We start from the raw sequence: 20,304 nt of genomic DNA, 5'->3' as shown, positions 1-20,304 counted from the left end.
TGGTGGGCTTGGGTGCCATATGAGGTGCTGGGATCAAACCCACATTGTCTGCATGCAAGGCAGTCTTCCCACTGTACGATGTCTCTGGGCCCGTAGGAAAATCTTGAGATTTTTTGCCTCAATATCCTTTCTACTATTTGTGGTTGTAAAGGGGGTTGCCATCCCCATTCACCAGTTAGATTAAAGTCTCCATGTATGGTGACTGGATTATTAATGTTTTGTAGTTTTGACTTGGGAGATTTTGTTCATAGCTAATTTTCTTTTTCCAGAAATAAAGGAGCAGTTCCTCAGAACTTAATCAGCTGCAAACTGGCTGGCTGGGATAAAGCTAAACAGTTCAGACTCCAAATGCTGGATGAAGATCAGATCTCTGCAATGGTTTCTCTCGCCTCTGTCCCTGAGAAGATGCCTTTTCCAGATGGAACGGTCAACTCACTACATCGGGATCAAAAAAGCCAAACCTGCCGATTGGAGAGCGGCTCAGTGAGCAGCAGAGAGGCCTCTCCGGGTATGCAGGGGGCATGTAGACTGGATGTTGGGTCTTGCACATGACCAGTTGGACAGGGTGACCTGAAGCTGCTGCTCGAGGGGTCCTGGGCTTGGGGGGGGGGGTCAGAACATTTCAGCTGCCGCAGCACTTTATGCTGAGAGCGCTCTGGTTCTAGACCCTTCTTTGAGATTTTGGGGCTGGTGGGAATGACTAAACTAGTATGACGTGTGACCAGATATGTTTCGAGGTAGCCATGTCCTGCGAAAACTTCTCACTCCGCCTGAATTTCCCAGGTGCGGTTGTGTCCTTCAGTCTTCCTTTCCTGTTTCTGATGTTTCTGATAGCCTCTTTTATTTGTTGGCACACGGGCACTTTTCAAAGATCCCGTTAATGTGTGTGTGTGTGTCTGTGTGTGTGTGTGTCTATGTGTGAGAGGGAGGGAGGAATGGGAGGGGGTGAGGAGAGGAGAAAGGAGAAGAGAGAGAACGGACAAGAGCACATCACCTGTGGACTTACTGTGCACTTGAATTTACACCAGATGACTGTCCACGTCAAGGAGAGAGTGGAGGAGAAGGAGGGGAGAGCACAGCAGAGCAACAGCAGGTGACAGAGACGGAGCCCCTGGGTCTCATCCCTCCAAGTGGAAAAACCTTGGTTGTAGTTATATGTGAGGCAAAGTACGTGGCTGGAAGGTTTGGAGTGAGTTTACTTCTGGGCCATTTTCTATACTTTTCAGTTCCTTGTGGGGCATTTGTGGGTTGAATGTCATAGGAAAGACTGGTAATTATTTTAGAAGGACAGAAGTTTAGGGCAATACATGTGATAGTTTGGCTTGAGGAAACTGGCCTCAAGAGGTGACTTCCCTTCACCCAATTTCTTGACTTAGAGCATCTGTGGGCAGAGGTTCCTCTGGGCCTCATGGGAAGGGGGTGGACCCTCTCACACCTGCTCTCCTTCCCTCTCTCCCATGTGCCTATTGTGGCCCACCTAGCAGTGCAGGGACCCCTGACCTCTTACCTCTCTGCAGTCCCTTGGCTGTCTGAGTCTGTATCTTGGTATGTCATGGTAACAGTGGCTGACCATAGGGCAGAGTCCCTCAGCTGGAGTTGGGGACAGAGAAGTCCTTTTACATGCAGAAGTCAGGCAGAGGTAGGTAGGAGGTGGTGAGCACACTTGTATTTGTCTTGGAAGTGGTCACTCTGCTTCTTTTAGGAAGCCTGGACCCTTGTCCTGCATAGAGAAGCACCGCAAGGTGTGGAAGGCTGGTGATGCTCAGTCCCTTGCATGTTCAAAGGGAAACTGGGTTGAACTGCCAGTAGGACTGGTACCTGAAACCAGGCTGTGTTGCTTTTTCAAGGAATTCCGGCCGCTGCAAGGAGCTGCTCCTGCTCTGCTTCTCCAATTTCATCATTGGACGCTTCCTTGAAGTGAATGTTGTCAGCAGGGAGGAGGCACTGATTGCTGTCCGAGAACCATTTTCCTGGAAGAAGTCCAAAAGTCCCCAAACTGTCCCAGCCACAAAAACCACAGTCGTGGTGACCACACAGAAAAGGTACCACAGGTGGGAGGGAGCCTCACTGTGTCCCTGGAGCTGAGGAAAAAAGGTCTGTGGGCAGGGACCCAGGGCCCATGGCCTCTGGGAACCAGACTCCTGTTGGATGGCCACCAAGAGCTGTAGAAAGCATGTGGTTTCTGGCACAGAGCAGTCAGCAGTGGCTGATAAAGTGTTAAGAGCAGGGTTGTCAGGTGAAAGGACGTGCCGTTTGCTGGACTCCGGACTATGGCGCAAGAGGGGGCAGGATTCTAGAGGAGAGGCTGCTTCTCTGGGGCTTTCTGAAGCCCTTGGTTCTTGTTAGGAGTCACGGAGTGTACCCTCTGTCTTTCCTTGAGGAGCAGCCTTGAGAGACAAGCAGCCACAGTTGAAGTTGGTCGGCCCTTAGGGGGCTTATGTGAGACAATGAGAGAGAGAGAGAGAGAGAGAGAGAGAGATGGTAACTTTCTCCTGACTTACCTCTGCCACCCCAGGACTGACTGGGAAGACTAGGAGTAATGAATTCTGCAGTGAGGACCCTGCATGGCACGGGCCAGAGCCCCTGCCAGCCCCACCAGGTGGCCTTCAAGTCACACCTGGTGTCTGCTTGGTCTTCTAGGTATAAGAGTTGATCCCCACCACCGATTTCTCATGAGGATTTTCTCTTTGCGGGAAAGAAAAGTCAGACCTATCCTTACCCAGGGTTTCAGGATTCTTGTCTTGCCTCATGGTAAAGAATTTCAGGAATAGAAGAGCAGTGAAGTAAAAGCAGATTTTATTTAAGAGGCCTTTAGAGGCAAGGAGGGAGACAAAGTGAGAGAAGCGAACTCAGGAGAGAATAGAAAACACAAGCTTCTCCGAAGGCAGAGCCTCTACACACAGCCCAGCTTTAGCTACGAGAACATGAAAGTACCCCTCTTAAGAGGGGAGATGCAAGCGCCACACGTGCTCAGCCACGTGGGCACAAGCAGCATTTGGGCTCCGGCGACATACGCATGCCTTCTTTTGTTCACGGGGACTTTTATAGGGTTTTCTGAATCTGCCCCCCATGGGACTTCTGCCTAGGTGAAAATGTGTTGCTAGGATGGTTGCCGAGGGGGTTGAGTTGGGAGTGGTCTTTGAAATTCCTTGAACTTTCTTTCTTGGCCTTTGTTCCTGCTAGAACTTCCTTTGGAGGGGATCCAGCCTTCTCTGGGTCTGTTGTTGGCACCGGAGGGTCTTAAAATCAGGCCTTAGTTCCTCTGTTTGCAACCTTGGCCCTATTTGTTTTATTGGTACCTAGGACTGCGATTGCCCCGGGGGCCTGTCCCTGTCTAACTGCCTACATCACAGTCTCCAGTTACTTCCCTTGAAAGAACACATCATTGCCACCTAGGACTGGTTTTAGAACAAGACTTGCTCCTTTCCTGTCGGTCAGGTTAATGACCCTCAAAGGACCCTCAAAGGCTTTGGCTTGTTTGCCGGAGGCCCTGCCCGCACCACTGGACACAGTGCAGCTAGGCATCCACCCCTCGTCAGGGACAAGAGCCTGTGTGTGCATGCTCTTTCCAAGGTGTGTGGAGTGGGGGTACTTCTCATGTTGTCTTCTTTGAGGACCACATCGTTTGGCATTCCTGGGCTAAGCGCTTAAGGGTGCTACCAGGGGTGCTTGGGGGACCATGTGGTACTTGGGATCAAACCCAGGTGTCCCACATGAAGAGCAGGTGCCCAGCCCTTTGAGCCATGTTCCCAGACATATGGTTGGGGGACTGTAAAAGCTGTATGTGCTAAAGGTATGTGCTGTGGGGATGTGTCCACTCTGTTAAGACGGTCACTAGCACTGTCCACACCCTCTCCCCTTTGTGCTCTGATCACACCCCTGCGCAGGAGACAGTGCTCCTAGAGTTGGGGAAGCTGATGTCCTGGTGTTGCCCAAGGTAGCGGTGGGACTGCCAGAGTAGGGGTATTTGTGGCAGAGCTGCTGTCCCCTCTCCCCACCCAGTCAGAGGCCAGCCCACATGTGGAAGGTGGGGGGCTCCAGGCTGGGACCCCCAGTCCAGGTGCTGCTTTTCAGCTAGCACCTGCTCCTCTGCTCGTTGCCATTGCCATTGTAGAGTGTATTGCTGGTGGCAGAATTCTCATGATGCCCAGTCACCGAACCTGAATTTCCTGGGAAGTGGTAGCCTGAAAACAGATGTCACAGAAGTCTCTTAGCAGGTAGACTTGCAGTTCTCCCACAGGGTGCCATCTCACCCTAGTATTTCGTGTGCTGTCTGCTCCGGCAGAGGGGTTCTGCACACTGGATGCAGAGAAGGATCCAGTGAGTGTTTATCTGGAGAAGGAATCCCAGGGCAAAGACTGCCCTTGGCATGCTGGTGATGCTGAGGTGAGGGCACTTTGCATGGAGACACACATGTCAACGTGATGAAGAGCACACTGACCACAACAAGATCTTTAAAATTTACCCTTGGCACAGCACCAGCCAGGCCAGAAGCTCAGGTGCTATTTTTATGTGGGTGGTTGAGGAGCACTGGCTGGTGCTCAGAGATTACTCCTGGCTCTGTGCTTAGGGATCATTCTTGGTGGCGCTCAGGGGGCCATCTTGAGTGCCAATGATTGAACCTAGTTTAGCCATGTGCAAGGTAAGCACTCTACCCAGTACTCTATTGCTCCAGCCCACTCCAGTGGTCTAAGGTAAGTATCTCTGACCTTTCTTGTGGGAAAGGTGTCAAATAAACCTTTCTGGCACAGAATTCTGCAGATGGTTGAACCCTATCTAACATGTCTGTTTCACGTTTCAGGAACTCAAGACGGCAGCTTCCAAGTTTTCTTCCGCAGTATCCGATACCTGATAGACTTAAAAAATGTGTGGAGCAGAAGATTGATATTCTGACCTTCCAGCCCTTACTGGCAGAGGTGAGACCGCTGGGAGCTGGGAACATAGGAAGACACTGTTGGTAGAGCCCCCACAGTGAACATGCACGTCCTCTCCTGTGCTGTAGCTTAGTGAGAGTCTTCCCTCCATAACGGGAACCCAGGTGTGACTTCGCCTGCCAAGTGACAGGAGTGGGAACAGCATGGCCCCTGTCTAGGTGTAGTGTGTCAGTCATTGCTTCTGACACGGCTCTGTGCCGGCCTCTGTGGGGAATTCTAGCTTGATCTTCCCCTTGCCTACAGATGCTAAGAGAGAAGACCAGCTCCTTTTCACAGAATAGATGGTTCCATGTAGCCAGTACATCTGGAAGAGACATCCATGTGTGTAGACACAGTGCACACAGGTGTCTGCCGGGCTCTGGAGGGGGAGGGAGCAGGAAAGAAAGCTTCCTGGGTTGGGGTGATCCTGGCGAGGGTGTGCAGAGATGTGTTTGTGCCTAGGCCACTCTGAAGTGACTGACCTTGGGTGGACGTGAGCTTCTGCTTCTCCTGCCTCTGAGAAGATGATGTGATTCTGTCTTTCAGATGGTTGAGGTAGAGAATCAGATTGATGTTCACATGTTGAACCACCTTTGGTGCTGGGGGTGGAATCCAGGTTCAGGTCCGGTGGGTCAGCCCCAGGCAAGGGCAACCCTCTTCTTGCTGTACTATCTCTACTGCCTCTCCAGCTCGGGAGTGATTTCTTAAAAGTGTTTCTGTTGGTTGGTTGGTTGGTTGGTTGGGCTGGAGCGATAGCACAGTTGGTAGGGTGTTTGCCTTGCACGTGGCCGACCCGGGTTCGATTCCTCCGCCTTTCTTGGAGAGCCCAGCAAGCTACCGAGAGTATCTTGCGTGCACAGCAGAGCCTGGCATATTTGATAATGCCAAAAACAGTAACAAGAAGTTTCACAATGGAGACGTTACTGGTGCCCGCTGGAGCAAATCGATGAACAACAGGAAGACAGTGCTACAGTGTTTGTTTGGGTATTTTTTTTTTTGCAAGTGCCCTGCCCACTGTAACCTCTCTCCAGCCCCTTTTTCTTAAAGTTTTGAGGAGATTTATCAGTGAGTTACTCTTGGGGTTTTCTTGAGAAGGGTTTTTCTTTCTTTTTTTTTCTTTCTTGTTTTGGACCACACCAAGAGATGCTCAGGTGTTACTTCTAGTTCTGCACCCAGGAATCACTCCTGGAGGTGCTTAGGGGGTGGTACAGAATGCCACGGATTGAACTCAGGTCTGCCCTGTGCAAGGCAGATGCCTTCGCTGCATACTATGGCCCCAGCCTCTCGGGAGGTTTTTTAAGTATAATTAATGCTGGAAGAGTCACCAGCACTTTGGCACATATCTTGAGTGAACTTTGATTTTATTTTGAAGAGTTTGGTCATGCTTCAAAATTGTGTCATTCATTTGCAAAAAGTTGATTATAATGTATGTTTGGTGACGATTCCCCTATGGGGTTAATTAATAAATTATTTTCAAGGAACTGCACGCTGCTACTCATGGGCCCAGGGCTCCCCCGGCAGGCTGAGCTTAGTGCTGAGGAGCAGCGAGTCTTGTGCGCAGTGGTGCTCAGGGGTCATGAAGTACCGGGAATCAAACTCAAGGCCTCACACATGCAAGGCATGCCTCTAACCCTTGAAATATTTTCAGGTCCCTATGAAAGTTTTTATTCTCAAAGAACAGGTGTAAAATCTTATCTCGCCGAAGTTCAGTGTCCTTAGATGGGTGTGACCTGACAAACCGAGGCTACCTGAGGAAGGACAAAAGAGTGTTATCCTACAAATAGGGATTTTTTTTCTCCACCACTCTGTTTTATTGGATATCCGTTCTGACCTTTAATTTTTTTAGCTTAATTTCATTGTAGGTGCCATGGTTTACAGTACTGTTGATGGTAGGGTTTCCTCATAGGCAGTCCATCACTCCCCCCCCGCCCCCCGCCCCCCCCCCCCCCGAGTGTCTGAGTCCCTCCACAGTGTCCTGGTGTTACACTGGGCAGTCTGAGTGCTGTTTCCTCACGTTCGCCAGCTATTTCCTTGTGTGGAGCATGCTGCTTCCTCTCAGGCTCTCAGCCTTTTGGTGGTAACAGCAATGCCAAGGCTGGAATGTCAGGCACGTTGAGCTGGACTGCTGAGCTTCCTACAGATGTTTCCCCCTAAGCCCAAAGTAGGGCGTGGTTGGCCCTTGGGGTTCTTACAGAATGCCCGTTCACGGTCACCATCTAGGCCTTTGGAGAAAAGAGGTTTATTCCTGTTTTCTATCATTATCGGTATTATACTGGTGTTGAGGGGGTGGGAATCTAGGGTTTCATGGGCTCTTTATTGCTTCATCTAAATCTGTAGAGTGGAAAGGGAGAGAAGGGGAAAAAACCCCAAATGGTCAGTGACTAACTCCCAGTTTCTTAATCTTTCTCTGTTGCCCAGCGTTCTGTTGTTTCCATCTTTCCATCCTACCACTGTAGCCACCTAGTCCTGGGCCATGAGCCACGAGGTACGCAGTTCTCACCAGTGGCCTCCATGGGATACTTGGGGTGGATCAACAGGGGGCAAGATAACACCCAGTTGAGAAGTGCTGATCTAAGTCAACCTGGATTGGGGCTGAGAAAATGAATAGGACACTCACTTGCCTTGCATGTATGTGGCTGACTGCCTTCGGTTCCTGACACCCCATATGGCCCTCCAAGCCCTGCCAAGAGTGATTTGAGTGCAGAGCCAGGAGTCTGCCCTGAGCACCGCCTGGTGTGGCCCCAGAACAAATTGAAAAATCCACCAGTATCTATCGAACTCAGGAGCCCAGAGGAGGACCTGGCCTGGCTCCTGTCCATGTGGTCACGTTTCCTGAAGTATCTCTTTGAGGTGGATACCTTGGTGTTGAGACTTGAGGCTGACATTGGTTTCCCAGAGAAGCCAGCTGTCAGCGTTGGCGAAGCACTGACTTTTCTGTCGTCATCCTGTTATAGGCTCAGTCTTTCTGGACGTCCTGATTATCTATCACAACACTGTGTCCTCTGCTGCCCACTCAGCCACACGTGTCCTTTCTGTGGCTGGCTCTGGAGATAAGGTTCTCATTGTAAATGGTGGTTTCTTCATCTTTCCTGGCCAAGAGTCTTTGGCTGATTGCCAGGATTCTTGCTTTTTACCTTGGGTGTTGAATAGTTTCCTGTTCCTAAATGTGAGATCAAGGTGTGGGGGTGTCTGGTGACTGAGAATCATCCCCCTGTCTGACTGACAGAGACAGATGAATGAAGGAAAGAAGGAATTGTGCCACAGGCTGGTTGGTAAATCAGTGATCGTTTATTCATGTCTCCTAGCATTAGTTATATAGAACTCCTGAGGGATTTGGGTACACATGGGTGTGATTGAACATTATAGCAATGAACCGGTATAAAGCCCTTCAGTTGGGAAGTTCTTCTTCTAGATTAACTCAAGGATGAGATCTCTTTTGGGGGTTCAGCACTCTAGATTACTAGGAGATCAGCTCAAGGTCGGGATCCTCATCTGAGGCATATTGCTTTCTCCTTCCTTAGCTAGTAATCCATTTAAACAATCATACCAAATACCATTCGCGGCTGCGCGACATCTTATTATGACATCTCATTCCTACTATGACAAACTGGCAGGCTACCGGATGTAGCTTGCCCACACGGCAGAGTCTGGCAAACTCCCCGTGGCGTACCCAATATGCCAAATACCATTAACAATGATGGGTCTCGTTCTCCTAAAGAGCCTTGAATATAACCTCAGGGCCAGGATGAAGGAGAAGTTACTGGGGCCTGCTCGAGGCAATCGACGAATAACAGGATGATTTGCGATTTGATTGTGACCAAATACTAACATTTCTAGTCACTTTGTATGAACACAGTAAGAGATATATTCAGTTTAAAGTGTGGCTCTTTCTGGGGACATCTCACTATATATCCCAAACTACAGTCCTCAGCCAAGTTAGCCTTTCCTAACTGCAGCAGGGTCCTTATTCAGTTACTTCTTTTTGGGTCCTAACAAGTTTGTTCCATGATTGTGCTCTTAACTTTACTTTTTATGGCACGAAGCCTGTACCTTTTGAATGCCAGGGTAGCTTACAGCTTGCCCTGGGTCCATCCAAGTCCCTTGCCAGGATCCTTCTTTTGGGAGGTTATGAAGTAAGGGCAGCTGAGGCTTAAGTCAAGTAAATATGGTGGATGCCCAGGAGTAAATATTATTCTGAGTCAATTAACTTCCATGTTACAAAAGCATCGCATCAACTGTCTTCCTATGTCTATACAAAAAGGGCATTGCTAAACCATCACTGTATCACTGTCATCCTATTGTTCATCGATTGCCTCGAGCAGGCCCCAGTAACATCTCCTTCGTCCTAGCCCTGAGATCTTAGAAAGTGCCACATTCGAGGCTCTTTCAGGGTCAGAGAATGAAACCAATTATTGTTACTGGTTTTTGACATGTTAAATTCGCCACAGGGAGTTTGCCAGTCTCTGCCGTGTGGGCAGGAAACTTTTGGTAGCCTGCCATGTTCTCCAGAGAGAGAACTAGATAATAAGATGTGGCGTGGCTGCAAATGCGGCCGCACGCTTCCGGGAGCAGGGTTTTATAGTCTCTGGGTCTTGGGCGTTGATGGGATTATACGGCGCCAGGGGTAGTTGGTGTGTGTAACACCTACATACTGGAAGATGGGGCATCTGGGTGCAGGAGGCCCCAGTCCCAATCCGAGCAGGCTTGGAGATCTACGCCCCGGGTCCCGCACAACTGGGTTCCTCTGCCGATTCCTTCACGTGTGAGCCTCGTCCGAACGTGTGGAGAATGGTCTTAAGCTTGGCTGTGGCTGGAACCGGAAGTCTTCAGCTGCCGGGACTCTGCTCGGGGTGGGGAGGGAAACTCAACCCACCCTCCTCCAAGGGGCCCCGGTGAGGACAGCCAGGTGTGGAGGCAGGAGACTCTGCACTGTTCTCTTCCGGGAGTAGGGTTTTATACTCCACACGTTCGGACGAGCCTCACGCATGAAGAAATCAGCAGAGGAGCCCAGGTGCTAAACCATGCAAAGAACACAAAGGAAAGAGAAAAGCAATATAGGGTTAGGAGTGCCTGATGGGATTGGGCATGCTTCAGGAGCACTGTGCTAGAAGTAATTCAGTAAACCTAAGCTCCCTGCTGGAGGAGTAAGGACAAACCAATGTCACTCAACTAAAAAATTCATTGTACTTTGGTCAGGCTAAGTACTCAAATAATTAAGTCACTTGGAAATATCTACTGTTTGGGGAGTGGGGTGTATCTCGCAGTTGTGCTCAAGGAGTTTGGGGGCCATTCCTGGCTGTATTTGACCCACCTGGCTAGCGGTTCTTCAGTGTTTGGGCCAACTGCAAGGATTGAACTGGGGGCTTCACACATGCTGGGAGTCTATCGCCTCTCTCTCCTGGCCCCAACGGCATTTTTTTCCCTTTTGGGACAATACCCAGCAATGCACAAGGCTTACTCCTGACAGGCTTGGAGGGCCATATGGGGTACCAGGGACTGAGCCCGTGTAGATATTGGGCAAGGAAGTTTTCTCCCCCCGTACTCTCTTCAGCTCCCAAAACAGTATTTTTAAGACTGGATTTTAGGCTTTGTTAGGTGGTACCAGAGTTGTTGTATTTTAAGACCAAACTGCTTCTGAACTCCCCTTTTCACCTGGGTAGGTGCTCAGGAACTGGCTTCTCTTAGCCAGCAGGCCTCATTAGGTGACACTTCTCCCTAGGAGGTTTTGTTAGTTTTTATCACTGTAGTGTGTATGCTGCTTGGGACGTCCAAGCACCCTGCTGGGACGTCCCTACCTCTCTGCATGTGGTTGTTCTGCCATCAGAAGTGCCATGGTCAGGGGCATACTTGATTCCTCTCTGACCACTGTTCAGTGAGGGCTCAGGAAACCCTCTGAAACTCCTCAGCCCCCTGGGTGTGCCCCTCAGTGCGGAGGGCACAGCCTAGAGACCCAGACCAGGTTGAAAGTGGGTGCTCATAGGGCATGCGTAAGCTGCTCCCCATTCTCATAGCCTGCCCTGTCCACTGGCGGTCAGTATTTGGAACTTACTCTTTTGCTATTTCTAGCCTCTGAAACGCTCGGTGAGCCTGGGGTGTGTGCCATGCCATCTGCTCTCGGTGACTTGCTTATTCTTCACAGCTTTTGAACATGACCAACTATAAAGAGAAGTTTTCGACTTTGCTCTGGCTTGAAGAAATTCATGCAGAAATCGAACTGAAGGAGTATAACATGAACGGGATCATCTTGAAGAAAAACGGGGGGTTGTTGGTTCTGGAGGTCCCGGGATTGGCTGAAAGTAGACCCTCTCTGTATGCAGGTGGGTTTGTGCTTGGCACATGACTAGCAGCATGGAACCTTGATCTAAGGAAGGTGTCTGTGGCAGCACTGCTCCAGCAGCACCCGGTTCTCTTTCCTTGGGTTAGGTGGGCCCCTGTGAGTGAGTACTTGAGTCTACCATTCAGTTGCACTAGCATTTTAAAGCAGTTGATCTTGGCAGTTTTTGTCCAAGTCGACCTCCTTAAAGTGATGTTGTTGGGGGCTGGAGAGAGAGGATGACCAGTAAGGCGCTTGCCTTGCATATGGCTGACCCAGGCTCAATCCTTGGCACCCACATGATGTGGGTGGACCCCCCAGCATTTCTGGAAGTGATCCCTGAGCACCACCGGGTGTGACCTCAGAACCAAATAAAAGAGACTGGCTCAGTTGTAGGCAGCAGGACTCTGGGGTCCCGTCTCACATGTGGTGGTGATGTATTCCCCATCCAGGTGACAAGCTGATCCTGAAAACTCAAGAGTACAACGGACACGTCATTGAGTACATTGGCTACGTGATTGAGGTAAGAGGTCATTTGAACTATTGACCTGTTGCTTCTGCCGCAGAAGGAATGGGGGGAGGGTTACTCCCTTGATTCAGACAGGTGGTATCAGGATATTTAAGAATGAAGGGAACCTTTACTTCTGATGTGTGTAAAGTTCAATAATCCTTGGAACTTTTTTTTTATTATTAGTGAAACACCATGAGGTACAGTTGTAGACGTACAAACTTTCATGCTTGGGTTTCAGTTATACAATGATTAAGTACCCATCCCTCCACCAGTGCCCATTCTCCACCACCAGTGATCCTAGTAGCCCTCCCATCCCCACACCCCATCCCTCACCTACCCCGCCTCTGTGGCAGGGCATTCTCTTTAGCTCACTATTTCCCTTAGGGTGTTGTAGTTTGCAGTAGAGGTTTTGAGTGGCCATTGTGTTCTGTCTAGAGTCTACTTTCAGCACGCATGGTGCATCCCGAGCGAGTCCTCTGAATATCCTTTAATTGGTGTTCCCTTCTCTGTCTGAGCTGCCTTTTCCCCCAGCATGTGAGGCTGGCTTCCAAGCCCTGGAGCAGACCTCCTGGTACTTACCTCAATTATTCTTGGGTGTTTGACTCCCATTCTGTTACTTTATATTCCCCAGATGAGTGCAGTCTTTCTATGTCTGTCCCTCTCTTCCTGACTCATTTCACTTAGCTTGATACTTTCCATGTAGAACCACTTGTATGTAAATTTCATGACTTCGTCTGAATTTACTTTCTAAACTCTAAACCTGAAAGAGCTCGTCACAAGTCTGTTAGACTGGACAGTGGAGGGGCGAGGAAGGGAAGAGCTCTGTGTTCTGGAGGGAGCATCCTTAAAACTGTTACCTCACCAAATTTAATTCTGTTTTCAAACTAATCTCCTAATTGTCATATAAAATAGACTTTTTCAGTTCTTAGAAGTTTTGTTTTCACTTAGTTACTTCTGGGTATCCTGAGGAGTCTCAGAGGAGAAACACAGTAGGGGTCCAGCTTGAGGGTTTGTGCAGGAGTCTGGTAGGCTGCACTGCTTTTCAGAGTGCTGGAGTCTGCCTCGGGCTCTGCTTCTGGCCTCCTGCCTGTGTGCCTGATGCAGATGGAGAGAGAGCTCTGAGGGCTCACTGGCCAGAGCAGAGGCTGAGGGGGGGCGGGTCTGGGTCTGTACCCCTTCTGCCGCTCAACTTGGGACGGGACCTTTTCCTAGGAGAAGCACTTGGCCAGTGTCAGAGTGCTCGAAGGACAGGTCTGAGATCTGCATTGCTCCCAGCTCACAGAGGAAGGGAAACATCAGGCTGTGAGGCAGTTGGTCAGGTGCCCCCAAAGACAAAGGAAGAGACACAGTTACCATGGCAGGGAATCTGGCACCTTCTCGGAGGAGAGCTTCAGCTGCCAGATAGCATTGGCAGGGCAGACGTGTGGGAACATGGGCAGGACACAGCCTCCTTCCTGGTTGGGGGCTGACTCTTCAGCACCCCCGCCAGGGGGCCAGAAAAGGGAGTTGGGGAGTTGGAGTTCTTGTTTTGTTTGAGACTTGTGATGAGCTCTGGAATCGCTGCTTGCTGTGCGGGGGGGCCTCCTATTCAGCTGGTGGGGGAATGAGATGTGTGTGTGGTGGGGGAGGGGCGTGTCACAGCAGGGCACCATGGACTGGGCTCCTAGAAATGCTTTGACTGTGTTAGGGGGGTGCCCGCTGCTGCTGTGCTTGCAGAGAAGGGCGGACCCCGGGTCTTAGGGACCACGGTCTTGATACTGCTGCCGTAGGGATTCTTGGGAGACACCAGTGCCTGCAGATTCTGGGAGGATGATGGCAGCATGGCAGGCGTGGCTTCTGGTGTTGGGCTGTGCTTGGCCAGCTGCGGGACACTCGCCCAGGACAGTGTCAGGTCCGACTAGGCAGAGAGCCTGCTTCTCGTCTCCTGCAAGACCAGTGGAAGTGGGATGGAGCTGCTGCTGCATGGCGCCTCCTGGGGCTGGGGAGGGAGCCTGCCCTCGTGCCCCCAGACGCCCCCTCCCTCTCAGTCATGGGTTGGGATAGGGGACCCTGCTCCCCTGAGCCTGACACGGGGGAGTCCCTGATCCTGCCTGTTCCCACCCCCTGCAGTAGATTCAGTGAACTCAGTACACAGGCGTCACACTAACCGTAGGGAGAAGTGCTGGACCCAAAAACTCAGTGAAGGAGGGTCCGACACCTCGGCGACAGAACCTCCCTGGTCCCTGAGCTGCAGTTGAACTACAGGGCAGCAGCCGGCGCAGCTGCTCTCAGGGACGCAGGTCGCTGCTGCCCCCTCAGTAGGACAGTCCCTATGGAGAGCTGTGAGGGGTCTCCGTGTGCAGCTCAGTGAGCTGCTCGGCTTTCTGACTTGGCCTCACCAGAGCCTCAGTGGGACAGTGTGCTGGAAGAAGAGAGACAGCGACCATTGAGGAAGTTGACGGCATGTCTTGCTGTCCTGTGACAGGTGTCCTGGTTCCTACTGGAGCCTTTTTAGCACTCAGCAGGACGGTTCGGAGGGGCGTGGAGATAGTCTCCTGAGGTTTGGCCTTCTCTCTGCTAGGGTCTGGCTGGGTGCGTGCCTCTCCCCCAGCCCCCCTTTCCCTGTGACGAGCTTTGTTTTTGTTCCTGAATGCACGTACCCTTCTAACTGCTGTGCCTGCTGCTCTCTGCACTCAGCGTGCCAGTTGCATACACGGCTTTCTTGGCCTATCACGGTTCAGTCGGACAGTCCCTGTGCATCTGTCATTGGCCATCCCTAAGCATCTGTCTCTGGGAAGCCGGTCTGTGCCAAGCCTGCTGTCCTTCCAGGGAGGTCCTGTCAGCTTCTGCTGAGGTAGCTCCCCGTCAGTCCAGTTTCTGCTCCCTCCTTCCTCAGTTTGACCTCCTTTTCCATTTGTGTGGTGTGACTAGGGGTGGGGGGCTTCCTTTTTGCCTCCTCTTTACTCAGACAATCCTCAGGATGGTTTGTCTGGAAGGTGTTAGGCCCCCTGTCCCCTTTGCTGTTCTGGAGGACCCGCAGAACCCGCAGGACCCGACATGTAGGGGAGTGGTTGCGTGTGGTGCTGCTGGCTTGTCAGGACGGGCCTGTGCTGTGCACTCGTGTCTGCAGAGCACAGGGATCGGTGTCGGGGGCACACACTGTGCCACTTGAGGCAGAAGCTCCTCATTTGGGTGATGTGAGGCCACGGTAATTTCCAGACATCTTTGCACAAACTTAGAATGCCAAGTTTTAGTTAAGATGCCTTGCATATAGGACATCCTCTGTATAGCCTGAGCCCCACCGGGATTGATCCCTGAACACAGTGCCTGAAGTAGGCCCTGAGCACAGCCATGTATGGGCCCCAAACAGAATGTAAAAGGAATTTTTTAAAATGTGTGCTATAGGGGCTGGAGCAATAGCACAGGAGGGAGGGCGTTTGCCTTGCACATGACCGACCCGGGTTCGATTCCCAGCATCCCATATGGTCCCCTGAGCACCACCAGGGGTAATATCTGAGTGCAGAGCCAGGAGTAACCCCTGTGCATCTCCAGGTGTGACCCAAAAAAACAAAAACAAACAAAAAACACAAAAACTGTGTGCTGTAGATCATTTCCAAAGAAATTAAGGTAAAACTTGGAAATTAACTTGCTTTGTTTTTAGATTCATGAAGAAGATGTTACTCTTAAAGTTAATCCAGAATTTGAACGTGCATACAACTTTGAACCTATGGATGTGGAATTCACCTATAACAGGTAATTCACATGTAACAGGAATTCATGGGTGTCAGCCTCCTGGCTGGGGATCTTGAGTGTTGGTAGGAGAGGCCAAGGTCAGGTTTCCTGCTCACGGGCTCGGAGTGGGCTCTGTACAGTGCTCTGCATGCCTCATGCTCATCACTCTATTACCAGACATTTCTTTCTTTTTTTTTTTTTGCTTTTTTTGGGTCACACCCAGCAATGCACAGGAGTTACTCCCGATTCATACACTCAGGAATCACTCCTGGCAGTGCTCGCTCAGGGGACCATATGGGATGCTTGGGAATCGAACCCGGGTCAGCCATGTGCAAGGCAAACACCCTACCTGCTGTACTATCGCTCCAGCCCCAACATTTCTTAAGATATTTAAGGGCACTAGAGCGGTAGCACAAAGGACTCTATGTGGCTGGGTGTAGCTCCAACTCTCAGCCCCAAGACAGAAAACTGCAGAGTCGGATATCCATTCTGTCTTGACCCTTAAGTAGGTGAGTCCTTATTGTTATGTATTTTTTTATTGAATCGCCATGAGACACAGTTACAAAGTTGATCATGATTGGGCTTCAGGCATACAGTGTTCCAACACCCGTGCCTTCATTCAGTGCACATTTCCTACCACTATTGTCCCCAGTTTCCCTCCTGAGTAGGTGAGTTCTTTATTACACACAGTCACCCTCAGTTCATTCTTGCCATTCATGTTCTCAGATTGAATTGTGTTGAGGGCAGGTGAATCATGGAGAGCAAGAGACTTACGTTGATTTCCTTCTCGTTGTTGTTTTTGGTTTGGGGCGCACATTCAGTAGTGCCCAAGGTTACTTCTGGCTCTTCATTCAGGAATAACTCCTGGTGGTGCTCAGGGCACCGTAAGGGATGCCAGGGATAGAATCCATGTCAGTCATGTGTAAGGCAGGCACCGTACCTGCTGTACTGTCTCTCTGGCTCAAGTTGATTCCTTTTTAATCTTCTCTGAGCCCAGAGAGTCGAGGTGACTGCAGGGATAGATGAGTAAATTGCACAGGGTTGTTGCAGAGTACAGGACCAGGGCATGTCTGGGGAACACGATGTGCCATGTCCTACGGCAGTGCTTGAAGTCAGCAGCCTGGTAGTGATCTCGGATAGACTACTTAAACTTTGTCCTTTTTTTTTTTCTTTTTGGGTCACACCCGGCGATCGATGCAGAGGGGTTACTCTTGGTTCTGCACTCAAGAATTACTCCTGGCAGTGCTCAGGGGACCAGATGGGATGTTGGGAACTGAACCCGGGTCGGCTGCATGCAAAGCAAATGCCCTAGCCGCTGTGCTGTCGCTCCAGGCCCAAACTTTGTCCTTTTGAGACCTCTTTGCATCTAAGAAATTTTTTTGGTTGTTGCTTTGGGGCCGCTCCTGACTGTGCTCCAGGCTTGCTTCTGGCTCTGTGCTCAAGAATTACTCTGGCAGGCTTGGGGGATCCCGTGTGGTGCTAGGGATCAAAGCCAGGTTGGCCATGTTCAAGGCAAGCCTCCTACCCACTGTGCCGTCTCTCTGGTATCACCTGAGAAAGTCTTTTTGGTTTTTTATTGATTTAGGTGTTTGTTTTGTTTTTTGTTTTTTTGGTGGGGGGAAGGTCACACCTGATGATACTCAGGAGTTAACTCCTGGCTCTGCTCTCAGAAATCACTCCTGATGGTGTTTGGGGATCATCTGGTAGGGTGCTGGCGATTAGCTCCAGTTGGCGGTGGGCAAGGCGGAATACCTTCCTCACTCTTCTCTCTCTCTGGAACACGTGGGAACATTTTAATGAGACTTTTCATTTTTTCTTAAAATTTTCACGACTGCCACATTCAGTTACACAGTTTGATCGGGGTTGGGACTCATAGCTTAAGAAGTTAGGCTCTGAAGCATGAGACAGGTTGTTGAAGACAGGAGGTGAATGTGATGGGAGCATTTATGTAGGTTGTGCCACCGTGCACCTGCTGGGACCTAGTGGTGGAGCAGCAAACTGGGCCCAGGGAGGGGCAGGCCTTACTGTCGGGAAGCGAGAAGCTGGGAGCTGGAGGGAGGCGGGGAGCTGGGTTCAGGATTGTACAGGGGGTGCTTCTGCAGCAAGGGGAGAGTGAGCATGGAGGGGGGGGTGGAAGGCTGCCCAGAGGCAGGCAACATCACTCAGGCCAGGAATGTCCGCCACGGCCAGACAGAGTCCATTTTCAAATTTATTTTCAAATTTAGTCATTGTTTTCTGGGCTATACCCAGCTGTGCTCAAGGCTTACTGCTGGCTTTGTGCTCCGAGATCCCTCTGGGCGGGGCTCAGGAGACCGTATAACAGTGCTGGGGATTGAACCCTGCCAGCTATGCTCAAGGCAAGCACCTTCCCTGCCGTACTCTCTCCAGCCTATTTCACATTTATTTTTTGGTTTTTGGCCACACCCAGTGATGCACAGGGTTTACTCCTTGGGGTGCTCTGGAGCTTTGATTGTTTTGTTATATTCGACATAGCATTTTATTTTTTCTTTTTATTTCCTTGTGTTTTTTTTTTTGGTTTCATTTTCAGAGCATTAATCAAATTAGGTTCCTATTGACAGCATTAATATTTTTCTGGTGCTTATATTTGGGGGGAGGGTTATTTCACTTCTTCATGTTATATACTAAAACAAGTAATCCCAGAAAGAAGGAAATTGCTGCTCTTGTGATACTTGGAATTTTAGAAAGTTCCTAACTTTCTAAAATGAAGCTGCTAACTCTGAAATGTCTTTTAGGAACATTCATCATGAAGTGACTGATGAGGCAGTTTTGCATCTCCCCAATGTGGCCCTCAGCTGACCCGATTTGTTCTCCCATAAGCCACCATAGGGCCACACTCTCACTCACCTGCGGCTGGTACTCGCCTTGCTCTTGCTCTCCCTCAGCTCTTGGGTTTTCTTTCTGGCAGGACCACAAGCAGACGGTGTCACTTTGCACTTGAACAAGTCATCCACTTAGGTGAAAAAGGTACTATTTTTGTGAAATGTCTGTGACATCTCTTGGGAATATTTTTATAAGCTGTATCTAAAGGCACAGATTTTGTGTAAGGTACAGACTTCTCACCTGATTGCTTTAAGTAGAACTGTCAGACAGTATGTTTTATTGGGAGATGTTCGTGTTTCCTTATTATTTCAGTTGTGTAAAATGGCATTCTTAAATTACTGCCCTCTGCCTTTCCCCTCACAGGGGAGCACTCTCTCTTGAGTGTGGACACCTGGCCTTGTTGCAGCCCTTCTTGTACTCAAGTTCTGAGATAGCAGAGAGAGAGGGTGGGCAGGCAGTGACTACTCCAAGACTGACCAGGAAACTTTGTGACATCTGTTCATATGTTTGAACTTCTCGGTAACATCAGCCTTAACTGCCTTCTCTTTTTAAAGTGTTATTTCCAGATGAGATCATTTTGCAGTCTCCCCAAGTGACAGGAACTTGGAATTTTGCTCAGGACACAAAAATCAATGGACAGTCCACCACAAAGGTACCACTGGGATGGCTTTGAGAGTTTTATCAGATGATAGATTTGCTCTCAGTTCACAGAGTCTAATAGAAATTAAGTTCACAAATAATTTAAAGTCATAATTAAAACTAAGATATCTATAAACTAGGTTTCATGTAAAGTGTATATATACATATTTAAGTGTGTATGTATATAGGATATATGCAAATACATATATATGGAGAGGATTTTATATATATATATATATGTGGAGAGGATTTCAATGGTCTCAGTGTAGTAAATGAAAAAGATAGGGGTCTGTTGTGTGAATTCATGTTATTTTAAAAATGTTGTGATTTTTATGCAAACTCAGAACAAGCAACCTATGTGACTGATAAGCACAGAAAGTGCAAGGTACTTAGCAGGTTTCCACACTTGATATCATGAAGAATGTTGCAAAGAAACTTTGTTTTAGCTTCTTAGATCCAGTTGCTACATAAACAGTCAAGTGACACTGTTATGTCCCAGGGTAGTCCTTGGATGCCAACCCATTTTCATGACAGTGTTTGAACAGTAATAAGATTTTCCATGTCATGCTGCTGCTTGTAACCTATGGCTCCATACCCCAGGAGTGTTCCCTGAGCACAGAGCTAGGATTAAGCCCTGAGCACAGTTGGGCGTGGCAAAAAAATCTTAATATTTAGGAACCCCTTTCGCCAGTAGTAGCCTCTCTTGAAACACTGACTGCTTTAAAACGCCTAAATAGTTTTGGAATTTTTTATAAAGGAAGCACCGAAAGATTGATCAGAATCATCGGCTTTGTATTTTGTGTCTGGTCTGCCCTGAACGCAGGAGGGTCTCATGGAACAGATACAGTACCTCTTTCTCTTGATCGCTCCCTCCCTCGTCTGAGTGAGACAGACACTGGCTTCAGGGCCTGAGATGTATATTGGGGGAGTTTGCTGTATAGTGGGCCGGTTCCTGACTGGTTGAATCTTAGTATGGGGTGGGGCGGGGGCTCCTGAGCACTGCTCAGTGAGGTGCGTGGGGGGGCATCCAGTGATATCAGATCCAGTTTTGCCTGCCAGATGGTAGAAGGGAGGGCACCAGGGCACACCCGGTGCTGCTCAGGGACCTAGAGTCGTTGGGACCAAACCTGGGACTTTAGGTACACCAGGCATGTGCTCTAGCCCCTCGAGCTATCTCACCAGAGTCTTGGTGCATTGTTGGTTTCTTGGGGGGTGGCCACAGTTGGTGGTGTACAGGGGCTACTCCCAGTTCTGTGCTTGGGGGACAGTATGATGCTGGGAATCAAACTCGGGCCTTCTGCATGCAGAGCATGTGCTGTCCAGCTCTGAGTCTTGATTTTTGGGGGAATTTGCCAAACAGTGCTCAGGAGACCAGG

The 20,304-nt window shown here is 49.7% G+C and overlaps 1 protein-coding gene across 1 annotated transcript in view; it reads left to right on the top strand.

Annotated features, from left to right (window-relative positions):
• The window catches only part of MOV10L1 (Mov10 like RNA helicase 1), a 53,200-nt gene that overhangs the window by 15,205 nt on the left and 17,691 nt on the right, over positions 1-20,304 (top strand). Inside the window, exons 7-15 of the mRNA XM_056107110.1 lie at positions 270-508; positions 1,029-1,167; positions 1,848-2,042; positions 4,802-4,916; positions 11,053-11,230; positions 11,679-11,749; positions 15,378-15,469; positions 18,375-18,433; positions 18,844-18,941. Of these exons, the coding sequence (XP_055963085.1) occupies positions 270-508; positions 1,029-1,167; positions 1,848-2,042; positions 4,802-4,916; positions 11,053-11,230; positions 11,679-11,749; positions 15,378-15,469; positions 18,375-18,433; positions 18,844-18,941 (1,186 nt within the window). The remainder of the gene's footprint in view (positions 1-269; positions 509-1,028; positions 1,168-1,847; positions 2,043-4,801; positions 4,917-11,052; positions 11,231-11,678; positions 11,750-15,377; positions 15,470-18,374; positions 18,434-18,843; positions 18,942-20,304) is intronic.

This window comes from Sorex fumeus, unplaced genomic scaffold (genome assembly GCF_029834395.1).
Source record: "Sorex fumeus unplaced genomic scaffold, SorFum_2.1 ptg000153l, whole genome shotgun sequence".
In the NCBI taxonomy this organism is placed as follows: domain Eukaryota; kingdom Metazoa; phylum Chordata; class Mammalia; order Eulipotyphla; family Soricidae; genus Sorex; species Sorex fumeus.
This window is presented reverse-complemented; position numbering and strand designations above follow the sequence as displayed.